We start from the raw sequence: 13,361 nt of genomic DNA, 5'->3' as shown, positions 1-13,361 counted from the left end.
AGAAAAAAAAAAAATGCTGTATGCAAATGCTTAAAGTGATTGTAAGCTTTCCTATTTAACTGAATAGTATATACAATTAATCTGCAAAACAGGAGACTCTCATTTATGAAATTTTAGCAAGACTTATTTTGTAAAATAATTTACCATCTAGTGATGGTAAACATTGTGCTGTTCCTCTTCCCAAATATCATACTTCTTTTAGCTGTGTGATTACCAATCCGGCTTCATCCAATCATTGCGTGCCCAACGAGCTGGGCATCATGTGGGGCACGCAACGTTTGGTTGATGCCGGATTTGTCATCGCACAGGAAAAAGTAGTATGAGATGTGGGCGGAGGAACGGCGCAATGCTTACCATCACTAAATGATAAATATTTTACAAATAAAGCATAAAGTTAGTTTGATGGAGCTTTTCATTTGTGTAATGTCCCTTTGATATAAATCATCAGTGATTTCTACGGTGGTGGACTAAGGTTAGTCGTATATGTTATAACACCGGGAATGGTGAGATTTCTTCACCTTAGAGGAACTTTTTCCACTATTAAATCAACTCAATGGTGCTATACAGAACAAAAGTGTCTACATTTTAAGACTGTCTTATTGTTAAGAGAAAATGACAAAATGCAATGCAGAAGTTTTGAAAGCTGTTTTGTGAGTGACAGTATCCCTTAAATTATCGGCTCAAGGTAAAACTAGCTTTGAGCAAGAATATAGAATAAAAACAAAATCAACATCCCAAAGAAAAAAAATGATCACTTATAATGTTTATTTGCTTATAAAGTCCAGAAGTATTAGAATGTGGTTTCTCAAACAATTTATTGAGAAGACTGAAGTGGCACAGATATCACTGCTGATAAATACAAATATATTTTGGTATAATAGTCTATTTCTTATCCCATTCTTCTCTCTCTTTTCTTTCACGGACAACTTCTTTCAGATATGGTTCCAAGTAGCGTACATCCTAGAAAGAAGGAAGAATTTAGTTGAGCAGCATTGTATACTTTAAAAGAATAAAAACAAAACAATGCATTTTCTTAACCCTTTCCCGCCTGTAGGATGTTCCATGCCATCCTAAACTGCGCTGGGTTTTAGCGCCGTTAGGATGGCATGGAACGTCCTAGCTGTTTGGCTGCACTGAAGCCACATCCGCTTCCTAAATGGGTTCGCGGACTGGAGGAAGTTCCTAGCGTCATAGGCATTCCCCCCCCTGACCCCATCATTGAAATCAATTTTTACTTATTAGTTTACATCAGAACTTTGTTCCGATGTAGACAAATAAGTCCCGGCAGGAAAGGGTTAACAGCTTCAAGCAAAATTGGTTCAAAAACAATATTATCTATAAATATTTAATTCACTCACAACTAGATGAACATTTCCCAATTTTTCTTCTTATAGATAATTGAGAGCTGTAAAGGACTGTAGATTATGCAAAAAATATAAACTGGCATAATGATATAATATGCGCCACCCTTAAAGGGACATTAAACTGCTGGGCACAACTACAGTAGCATGGTTACTACTAATCATTCTATTGTTTTTCCTCATGTGCCTGCAGCTCTCTTCAAAACTATTCTCTTACTTTAACCCTTATGAAATTGCTGTTTAGTGAAGCTCTGTATCCTTACACTGGACACTGCCATTTTAGAATCCAAGTTTTTATGTACCCTGTGGCAGAAGTGGTGCACATGCATAGATCAGCAACATTGTCTTCTTGACAAGCTGTATAATGCACTTCAATTTACGGAAGGGAACTGCACTCTCATACCGGACCGGGTACACATCCCATGACCCTGCAACATGCTCAGCCCTGGGTGCCACCGGCACTCACAGAAAGCTGTGCTGACCCCAGAGTCACAGGCAGTTAACCCCAGTCAGGTCTGGGTGCCTGTGACTCTGGGGTCAGCACAGCTTTCTGTGAGTGCCGGTGGCACCCAGGGCTGAGCATGTTGCAGGGTCATGGGATGTGTACCCGGTCCGGTATGAGAGTGCAGTTCCCTTCCGTGTTTTGTATATGTCTAGAGTGATTACATATGCCTGTGCACCCTTTCCTTGTTCCCAGTTTGTTTGGATTTGAAAGCTTGCATTGTGTGGCTGTTTTAGGGTCCCAGGTATAGGAAAGGATCTTGACGTGGTACCTGAGCTTGTCCCATTTGGCCAGATGCGGTAACTAACCTTTCCATTTTTGCTTTTAAATCTTAGCGGAGAGCTTGTAAGTGAGTGCTGGGTTTTCTCTGTGTTACATATTTTTTTGTAACGTTTCAATTGTGGGAAAAACCATTTTTTAACTCTGCTTTCTAATATACAAGTCAATCTAAAATGCAAGGTACAGATGTCAAAAAAACAGCACTATCACTGATCTGTGAAAATGCAATGCTTCTGTCACAATATGTGCATCCCAAAATGGCGGCTCTCAGTATAAAAAGATGAAGAACTTACTAATTGGCTTCTGTAACAGGTTAAAATAAATACCAGAACCGCTTTAAAAAGAGCTGCAGGTACAGGAGGAAAAACAATAGCATGTTTAATATCCCAAACATAACATGGAATTTATTCGGATTAAAATCTTTAGAATACAACAGAAGCTACATCATGTATTATTAAAAGGACACTGACCACTTATTCTTATAAAATTGAGTTAATTAAAATGTCACTTGCCTCTTCATACTTTGTCCATTGTTCTTTTGGAAGAATCTGCTGCCTTGAGGTTACGTCTAAAGCTCTCTTAATACGAAACGCTCTGTCATCATACACCTTTGGTGGCAACCTCTTTAAAGCCTCAGACACATCTGCATCTTCATATAATGTATCATCTCGCATCAAGCCTACAAAAACAAAATTCAGTTATCAGATAATGAACTTTTATCTAAAATCAATGCATCACTGAAATATTTACATGGAAAACATAAATCCCTGGAATGTTTCACCAACAAGGGTAAATTATTAAATCAAGTTTCAGCATTTAAAGGGTCACTGTACTGTATTTTCCCCCTTAAAGGGATAGAAAAGTAAAAAAAGAAATGTGCATGAGTGAATCTGAATATACTGCCATAAGCAAAAACACTTCTAGTAAAAGTTATTAGTTTTTTTTCAGTGGCGTACGCACATATCCTGTGATGGCCCGTGCACCAGTATTCAAATAATACACCCTCTGAGAGACTCAGCAGTAGCTTGTATGACACAAATTATGTCCTCAGAACCAATACACTCCATCGAAGATAAGTATCTCACAGCGCCCTCCCTATAAAAAATCCTTATAGCTTCTTAGAGTAAGGATACCTAGTATATCCTGAAAAAATATGTTTTAGGAGTAAAGAATATAAGGAGCGCCTCAGGGTGGGCAAAGGATTCAATTTATAGTATAAGTGTACACTAAAACATTTATTATGCAATAAAACTATTTAAAATACTATTATTCGCTAATCATAAAATCAATCATGGATCCATGCGATGTATAACCGGTCATGTAAGACAAAAAACAAATATAAGAGTAAATTCAGTCAGGTCTTGACTAAATAGAATATATCCTGCCGTATGCAAAAGATATCCATATAGTTGTCTCAGTCCAAAATAATGTTTCTGATGATTGTATGCAGATCCTCAAAAATAAAGTAAAACCTTACTTAAATAGTGCAAAAAGGTGTCAATAGTGATAGTCCAAAGCCCTGTGAAGTGGCCAAATCCAAATGTCAAAGATAAAATGTCAAATAAATCTCAAAAATTACCTCCAAAAATCCAAATGTGAGTGTGAATGAAAAAAACAGAATTTATGCTTACCTGATAAATTACTTTCTCCAACGGTGTGTCCGGTCCACGGCGTCATCCTTACTTGTGGGATATTCTCTTCCCCAACAGGAAATGGCAAAGAGTCCCAGCAAAGCTGGCCATATAGTCCCTCCTAGGCTCCGTCTACCCCAGTCATTCGACCGACGGACAGGAGGAAATATATATAGGAGAAACCATATGGTACCGTGGTGACTGTAGTTAGAGAAAATAATTCATCAGACCGGATTAAAAAACCAGGGCGGGCCGTGGACCGGACACACCGTTGGAGAAAGTAATTTATCAGGTAAGCATAAATTCTGTTTTCTCCAACATTGGTGTGTCCGGTCCATGGCGTCATCCTTACTTGTGGGAACCAATACCAAAGCTTTAGGACACGGATGAAGGGAGGGAGCAAATCAGGTTACCTAAACGGAAGGCACCACAGCTTGCAAAACCTTTCTCCCAAAAATAGCCTCCGAAGAAGCAAAAGTATCAAATTTGTAAAATTTAGCAAAAGTGTGCAGTGAAGACCAAGTCGCTGCCTTACATATCTGGTCAACAGAAGCCTCGTTCTTGAAGGCCCATGTGGAAGCCACAGCTCTAGTGGAGTGAGCTGCAATTCTTTCAGGAGGCTGCCGTCCGGCAGTCTCGTAAGCCAATCGAATAATGCTTTAAAGCCAAAAGGAAAGAGGTAGAAGTCGCTTTTTGACCTCTCCTTTTACCAGAATAAACGACGAACAAGGAGGATGTTTGTCTGAAATCTTTAGTAGCCTCTAAATAGAACTTTAGAGCACGGACAACGTCCAAATTGTGTAACAAACGTTCCTTCTTTGAAACTGGATTCGGACACAAAGGTACAACTATCTCCTGGTTAATATTTTTGTTAGAAACAACTTTAGGAAGAAAACCAGGCTTAGTACGCAAAACCACCTTATCTGCATGGAACACCAGATAGGGCGGAGAACACTGCAGAGCAGATAACTCTGAAACTCTTCTAGCAGAAGAAATTGCAACCAAAAACAAAACTTTCCAAGATAGTAACTTAATATCTATGGAATGTAAAGGTTCAAACGGAACCCCTTGAAGAACTGAAAGAACTAGATTTAGACTCCAGGGAGGAGTCAAAGGTCTGTAAACAGGCTTAATCCGAACCAAAGCCTGAACAAATGCTTGAACATCTGGCACAGCTGCCAGTCTTTTGTGTAGTAAGACAGATAAAGCAGAGATCTGCCCCTTTAGAGAACTTGCAGATAATCCTTTCTCCAAACCTTCTTGCAGAAAGGAGAGAATCTTAGGAATTTTTATCTTATTCCATGGAAATCCTTTGGATTCACACCAACAGATATATTTTTTCCATATCTTATGGTAAATTTTTCTAGTTACAGGTTTTCTGGCCTGAACCAGAGTATCTATAACAGAATCTGAAAACCCACGCTTTGATAAAATCAAGCGTTCAATCTCCAAGCCGTCAGCTGGAGGGAGACGAGATTTGGATGTTCGAACGGACCCTGAACAAGAAGGTCCTGTCTCAAAGGTAGCTTCCATGGTGGAGCCGATGACATATTCACCAGGTCTGCATACCAAGTCCTGCGTGGCCACGCAGGAGCTATCAAGATCACCGAGGCCCTCTCCTGATTGATCCTGGCTACTAGCCTGGGAATGAGAGGAAACGGTGGGAATACATAAGCTAGGTTGAAGGTCCAAGGTGCTACTAGTGCATCTACTAGAGTCGCCTTGGGATCCCTGGATCTGGACCCGTAGCAAGGGACCTTGAAGTTCTGATGAGACGCCATCAGATCCATGTCTGGAATGTCCCATAATCGAGTTATTTGGGCAAAGATTTCCGGATGGAGTTCCCACTCCCCCGGATGGAATGTCCGACGACTCAGAAAATCCGCTTCCCAATTTTCCACTCCTGGGATGTGGATCGCAGACAAGTGGCAGGAGTGATCCTCCGCCCATTGAATTATTTTGGTCACTTCTTTCATCGCCAGGGAACTCTTTGTTCCCCCCTGATGATTGATATATGCAACAGTCGTCATGTTGTCTGATTGAAACCTTATGAATTTGGCCTTTGCTAGTTGAGGCCAAGCTCTGAGAGCATTGAATATCGCTCTCAGTTCCAGAATGTTTATCGGGAGAAGAGACTCTTCCCGAGACCATAGTCCCTGAGCTTTCAGGGATTCCCAGACCGTGCCCCAGCCCACCAGACTGGCGTCGGTCGTGACAATGACCCACTCTGGTCTGCGGAAGCTCATTCCCTGGGATAGATTGTCCAGGGTCAGCCACCAACGGAGTGAATCTCTGGTCTTTTGATCTACTTGAATCATTGGAGACAAGTCTGTATAATCCCCATTCCACTGTTTGAGCATGCACAGTTGTAATGGTCTTAGATGAATTCGTGCAAAAGGAACTATGTCCATTGTTGCAACCATCAATCCTATTACTTCCATGCACTGCGCTATGGAAGGACGAGGAACAGAATGAAGCACTTGACAAGAGCTTAGAAGTTTTGATTTTCTGACCTCTGTCAGAAAAATCCTCATTTCTAAGGAATCTATTATTGTTCCCAAGAAGGGAACTCTTGTTGACGGGGACAGAGAACTTTTTTCTTTGTTCACCTTCCATCCGTGAGATCTGAGAAAGGCTAGAACGATCTCCGTATGAGCCTTTGCTTTTGACAGAGACGACGCTTGTATTAGAATGTCGTCCAAGTAAGGTACTACTGCAATGCCCCTTGGTCTTAGAACCGCTAGAAGGGACCCTAGCACCTTTGTGAAAATCCTTGGAGCAGTGGCCAACCCGAATGGGAGGGCCACAAACTGGTAATGCTTGTCCAGAAAAGCGAACCTTAGGAACTGATGATGTTCCTTGTGGATAGGAATGTGTAGGTACGCATCCTTTAGATCCACGGTAGTCATAAATTGACTTTCCTGGATGGTGGGTAGAATCGTTCGAATAGTTTCCATTTTGAACGATGGTACCCTGAGAAATTTGTTTAGGATCTTCAAATCCAAAATTGGTCTGAACGTTCCCTCCTTTTTGGGAACTACGAACAGATTGGAATAAAATCCCATTCCTTGTTCCTTTATTGGAACTGGGTGTATCACTCCCATTTTTAACAGGTCTTCTACACAATGTAAGAATGCCTGTCTCTTTATTTGGTTTGAGGATAAGTGAGACCTGTGGAACCTTCCCCTTGGGGGTAGTTCCTTGAATTCCAGGAGATAACCTTGAGAAACTATTTCTAGCGCCCAAGGATCCTGAACATCTCTTACCCAAGCCTGAGCAAAGAGAGAGAGAGTCTGCCCCCCACTAGATCCGGTCCCGGATCGGGGGCTACTCCTTCATGCTGTTTTGTTAGCAGTGGCAGGCTTCTTGGCCTGCTTACCCTTGTTCCAGCCTTGCATCGGTTTCCAGGCTGGTTTGGGTTGTGAGGTATTACCCTCTTGCTTAGAGGATGCAGAATTAGAGGCTGGTCCGTTTATGCGAAAAGGACGAAAATTAGGCTTATTTTTAGCCTTAAAAGACCTATCCTGTGGAAGAGCGTGGCCCTTTCCCCCAGTGATGTCTGAAATAATCTCTTTCAATTCTGGTCCAAATAAAGTTTTACCCTTGAAAGGGATGTTAAGCAATTTTGTCTTGGATGACACATCCGCTGACCAAGACTTTAGCCAAAACGCTCTGCGCGCCACGATAGCAAACCCTGAATTTTTCGCCGCTAGTCTAGCTAATTGCAAAGCGGCATCTAAAATAAAAGAGTTAGCCAATTTAAGTGCGTTAACTCTGTCCATAACCTCCTCATATGGAGTTTCTCTACTGAGCGACTTTTCTAGTTCCTCGAACCAGAACCACGCTGCCGTAGTGACAGGAACAATGCATGAAATTGGTTGTAGAAGGTAGCCTTGCTGTACAAAAATCTTTTTAAGCAAACCTAATTTTTTATCCATAGGATCTTTGAAAGCACAACTATCTTCAATAGGAATAGTAGTGCGTTTGTTTAGAGTAGAAACTGCCCCCTCGACCTTGGGGACTGTCTGCCATAAGTCCTTTCTAGGGTCGACCATAGGAAATAATTTCTTAAATATAGGGGGGGGGAACAAAAGGCATGCCGGGCTTTTCCCACTCCTTATTTACTATGTCCGCCACCCGCTTGGGTATAGGAAAAGCGTCGGGGGGCACCGGAACCTCTAGGAACTTGTTCATCTTGCATAATTTTTCTGGAATGACCAAGTTGTCACAATCATCCAGAGTAGATAACACCTCCTTAAGCAGTGCGCGGAGATGTTCTAATTTAAATTTAAATGTCACAACATCAGGTTCAGCTTGATGAGAAATTTTTCCAGAATCTGAGATTTCTCCATCAGATAAAACCTCCCTCATTGCCCCTTCAGATTGGTGTGAGGGTATGACAGAACAATTATCATCAGCGCCTTCCTGCTCTTCAGTGTTTAAAACAGAGCAATCGCGCTCTCTCTGATAAGTAGGCATTTTGGATAAAAGATTTGCTATGGAGTTATCCATTACAGCCGTTAATTGTTGCATGGTAATAAGTATTGGCGCACTAGATGTACTAGGGGCCTCCTGCGTGGGCAAAACTGGTGTAGACACAGAAGGAGATGATGTAGTATTATGTTTACTCCCCTCATCTGAGGAATCATCTTGGGCAATATCATTATCTGTGGCAGTACTGTCCTTACTTTGTTTGGACGCTATGGCACAATTATCACATAAATTTAAATGGGGAGACACATTGGCTTTCATACATATAGAACATAGCTTATCTGAAGGTACAGACATGTTAAACAGGCTTAAACTAGTCAACAAAGCACAAAAAACGTTTTAAAATAAAACCGTTACTGTCTCTTTAAATTTCAAACAGAAAACACTTTATTACTGAATATGTGAAAAAGTATGAAGGAATTGTTCAAAAATTACCAAAATTTCACCACAGTGTCTTAAAGCATTAAAAGTATTGCACACCAAATTTCAGAGCTTTAACCCTTAAAATAACGGAACCGCAGCCGTTTTAAAATTTAACCCCTATACAGTCCCAGCTATAGTCTTTGCTGAGACCCAACCAAGCCCAGAGGGGAACACGATACCAAATGACGCCTTCTAGAAGCTTTTTTAGTGATTCTTAGATCCTCACACATGCATCTGCATGCCCTGCTCTCCAAAAACAACTGCGCAGTAATGGCGCGAAAATGAGGCTCAGTCTATAACTAGAAAGGCCCCCTGACTAAAAAAGGTGTCCAACACAGTGCCTGCCGTTTTATAAACGTTCCCCAAGATTATAAATGCCAATTGTTAGCCTAAATCTGAATAATATGCCCAAATAAAGCAATCGATTTAGCCCATAAAAATGTCTACCAGTTTTTTAGCCCTTATTAAGCCCTTTATTCTTTTATGTTTGACTAAGAAAATGGCTTACCGGTCCCCATGAGGGGAAATGACAGCCTTCCAGCATTACTCAGTCTTGTTAGAAATATGGCTAGTCATACCTTAAGCAGAAAAGTCTGCTAACTGTTTCCCCCAACTGAAGTTACTTCATCTCAACAGTCCTATGTGGAAACAGCAATCGATTTTAGTTACTGTCTGCTAAAATCATCTTCCTCTTACAAACAGAAATCTTCATCCTTTTCTGTTTCAGAGTAAATAGTAAATACCAGCACTATTTTAAAATAACAAACACTTGATAGAAGAATAAAAACTACATTTAAACACCAAAAAACTCTTAACCATCTCCGTGGAGATGTTGCCTGTGCAACGGCAAAGAGAATGACTGGGGTGGGCGGAGCCTAGGAGGGACTATATGGCCAGCTTTGCTGGGACTCTTTGCCATTTCCTGTTGGGGAAGAGAATATCCCACAAGTAAGGATGACGCCGTGGACCGGACACACCAATGTTGGAGAAAATGTGTTTGCAAACTTCAAAAAATACCAAAAATATGAAAAATAGAAAAATAGAAAAAATATATATATGCATTGTCATACAATACAGGAAATACTTATGTAAGAAGAACCATACAGAATACCTACAACTGGGACTGTCAATTAAATAATCTAACTCAGATACAGCTGTATAAGAACACAGAATAGAGTATTAGAATTGACATTTGTTCAATAGAAATATTGTAACCCATTGTTGTCTGCATAATGTATTTCTTGAAAATTTCAATAAAGAAAAAAATATAAAAAAAAAAATATATATAATGCAAAATAAAAAATATATGAAAAATAAACTATATGGTGCTCCTGATTGGGTGAGTTCTAGTGGAATATGTGATCCTTAAAGAAGGTAGCAATAATCCAAAGTTCTTGATTATTCAAAAATAGATAAAGTTTTTCACAGTCAAATCCTGTGAAATGAAAAACACAACATAGTGCAAAATTGCTAAATGATAAAAGAATGTAATTGAAATGAGGCTTACCATAAATTGCCAACGCGTTTCGGCCCTTCCTTAGGCCTTTATCAAGACTGATCAGTGGTGTTTGAAGACTGATGCACAAATCCTGTGAGGGCAGTGCATGTGTTGTAGAAAAGCAGTAATTATGGTTACTAGAAGCATTTTTCACCGATTAAAGTATATTGCGAAAAATGCTTATATTTCAAATTGAAATGCACCCATTAACATTTCATTTTGACCTCTCTGTTCCTTTAATGTGTTCCTAATGCCTTGTTATACCAGTTACATAGTATTAAATGTATTGGAAATTGCTCGTTTAAATTTATTCTTGTATTTAAAGTAGATGGTTGTGCAGAATTAAACCATCATCCATAATGTTCATTATTGGTCTTTGCGTGTAGCAAGAGATAAAGGGTCCTGAGCTTCCTGGAAACTCAGCCCTTTTGAATTGACATGTTTCTGAGAACAAAGGATAGTGGCAAAAATAGTTATTTAAATTACAAAATAGACATCAAGGATCAATTTCCCATACATTTAATACGCTGTAGCAGGTAAAAAGTAATTGGAAATCAAATTTTACAGTGTCCCTTTAACCCCTTAAGGATCGAGAATTTTAGACAAAAAAAAAACAAAAACAAAAAAAAAAAAACAAAAAAAAACACATTACTCAAAAGAACAGAGCATTTTTAGCATTTTTTGCTATCACTCCATTTAAACAGATGAAGCCTTTTTTTTTTTATTTACTTATCTATCAAAACGAGAGAGATAGAGAGATAGAGAGAGCGTTTAGTAGACAACCCAAGGTATTGATCTAGGCCAATTTTGTTATATTTCATGCCACCATTTCACTGCCAAATGCACTGAAATTTAAATACCACGTATGCAGTCATAACAAAAATGGTTGTAAAAGCTTCTTTGGGATTCTCTGTTTAGAAATAGCAGACATGCATGGCTTTGCCGTTGCCTTTTGGTAATTAGAAGGCTGCTAATTGCAGCTGTGCACCACACTTCTGAAATTCTTAGCAGTGAAGGAGTTAATCAGGTAACTTGTAAGGTTTAGCTATAGTGTAGATTGCCATCTTAGGTACTGAAAGAGTCTGCTAATGTGAAGTTGTAGGGCATTGTTTTTAATTATTATTTGCAGTGTAGGATTCACCCCTAACACTCAAATAAGGTTTCACATTTTATATATAAAAAAAAAAAAACATTTTTCTGTGGGGTAGTGGCTCCCCCTCCCCACCTCCAAGATTTTCTGTAGGTAATCTATCCCTTCTCCCCCTATGAAAATCTTTCTGCAGTGTAGCAGTCCCAGATATACTGTATGTATGTACTATACTGAAATCTCTTGGGAGATTATCTGGAATGTGATGCAGACTACTAGTAAAAGCAATACATATAATGCCACCATTATTAAAGGGCACTAATACAAAAATACATAACCTAAATTGTTAGAATATGGCAGTTTAACACTAGTGACATCCAAACTGTGTGTGTGTGTGTGTGTTTGGGGTTAAACACTTAGTACCATTGAGGTGCCGCAGAGCACTGCTGTACTCAAGCAGACATTTGCACTGACCCAAAAGGCAGAAGTAGTCAGACAACCCAGCTGTGCAATATCATTGCTAATTTGGCAAGTGGTAGTTTCTGCTTGTGACCAGCAGTGCTCTGAGACTTCTAAGCGGGGGTTAAACACAGAGCTGGGCTGTCCCTAGTGTTAAAATTACATGCTCTTATAAATTTGAGCATGTGTTTTTTTCATTATTATGACCTTTTAAACATAATGTATCTTGATATGACCTCTATGCAGCAAGTCACAACACTAATTATGCCATATTATCAAAGTTCCGTTAAGAAAGGGTAATATTTACTCACCAAGCTTGTTGAACCCTGCAATATTATAATACCACTTGCGTAATCCATCAAGGAAGCGACCTGATGCTGCAACTGAAAAGAATGGATAACAAAAAAATTGCTTAAAAAGTATCAGTCATGTTGTCTAATAGGTCATACGATGTCTAATAACATTTGCAATGACATTTTACAATTTACATTTAATTTTAAATATAACCCAAATATAAAAATTGCACTGGATTATGCAAAACAGCAATGGTTTACAAAGGTAGAAAGGTGTTGATAAATACTAGGTTATCAGATAAAAATACAGCCTCTGGGAATTAAGTCTTACTTTCCAAGGGCAGGTTTTGGTATAACAGTTGAATGTTTTATGGAAAACAATATATTGATGGTTTAACCACATAGATACTAGGGGCATTACAGCCAATGTGGTTAAAAGATCAATAGACTACGATGGGGGGGGGGGGGGGGGGGGGGGGCTGCTTACTAGATCATATTATGTTTTGCGTTAATACATCTATACATTGTATGTCGTGTGATAGTTAATCATCTTGTGTATAAAATGTCAGTTTTACATAAGCTGAAGGTCAGTCCTAACATTATTTAATACGCCACTTCACTACAGATTTAAAAAAAAATCCACATGATTTTGCAGAGCGAATGAAACATATTTATAAAGGGCAACTTTTTTTTTTATTATTATTTAACAAGGCAAATATGAAAATGCACCGGCTTACGTACAATGGTACAGTATAAACGAGGCCTCGGAGCTAGGTCACCGGGAGGACATGAAGCCTCTCCTCACACCCTGCTTATCAAACCCACCAAACGGAACGGTCCTGCCTACGTGCAGTCACCGAGGCTTTAATACCCCATTCACCACCATCCAAACATCTCCCGCTTACCCTGAATGGGACATGATTTACTTGTCCTTACCAGGTGCCCTAGCCGCCATCTTCAGCGTCAGTAGAAAGAACAGCGGTTCTGACTTCAGACGTCTAATGTCACATGAGCTACGGCTGCACCAATAAGGAAGAAGAGCAAAAAAGGACGCGGAAGTAATATGCGAAGGGAGAATGTTAACGAGGGATATGTTAATAAAGTTTTTTTAAATTAAATAAAAAAAAAAAATGTGATCATTGAGGATTAAAAATTGTTAGGTATTAAAAATTGCTATCATGAATAAACTTTTTGATAAACACATTTCAACATATTTTACAAATAATAATAATTTGTTAAAATGTGAAATAAACAAGTACAAGACTTATAGCCTAGGCCTAGCTCCTCACTCAAAATGTAAAAACCTCAAATTATATGATGTACAGTACCTACCACGT

The 13,361-nt window shown here is 39.4% G+C and overlaps 1 protein-coding gene across 2 annotated transcripts; it reads right to left on the bottom strand.

Annotated features, from left to right (window-relative positions):
* Positions 1-748: 748 nt before the first annotated feature.
* LOC128661066 (cytochrome b-c1 complex subunit 7) lies at positions 749-13,045 on the bottom strand. Of its 2 annotated transcripts, none has more exons than XM_053715224.1 (4): positions 12,961-13,045; positions 12,043-12,114; positions 2,655-2,821; positions 749-960 (listed from the first exon to the last, which is right to left on the bottom strand). In XM_053715224.1, exons 1-4 carry the CDS (start codon positions 12,977-12,979, stop codon positions 883-885), a joined length of 336 nt encoding a protein of 111 aa, XP_053571199.1. In that variant the 5' UTR covers positions 12,980-13,045; the 3' UTR covers positions 749-882. The 2 variants fall into 2 exon arrangements, with proteins under 2 accessions (XP_053571199.1, XP_053571200.1); XM_053715225.1 differs by lacking the exon at positions 12,961-13,045 and adding an exon at positions 12,930-12,951.
* Positions 13,046-13,361: the final 316 nt, after the last annotated feature.

The sequence above is a fragment of the Bombina bombina genome, chromosome 5 (genome assembly GCF_027579735.1).
Source record: "Bombina bombina isolate aBomBom1 chromosome 5, aBomBom1.pri, whole genome shotgun sequence".
NCBI classification, from domain to species: domain Eukaryota; kingdom Metazoa; phylum Chordata; class Amphibia; order Anura; family Bombinatoridae; genus Bombina; species Bombina bombina.
This window is presented reverse-complemented; position numbering and strand designations above follow the sequence as displayed.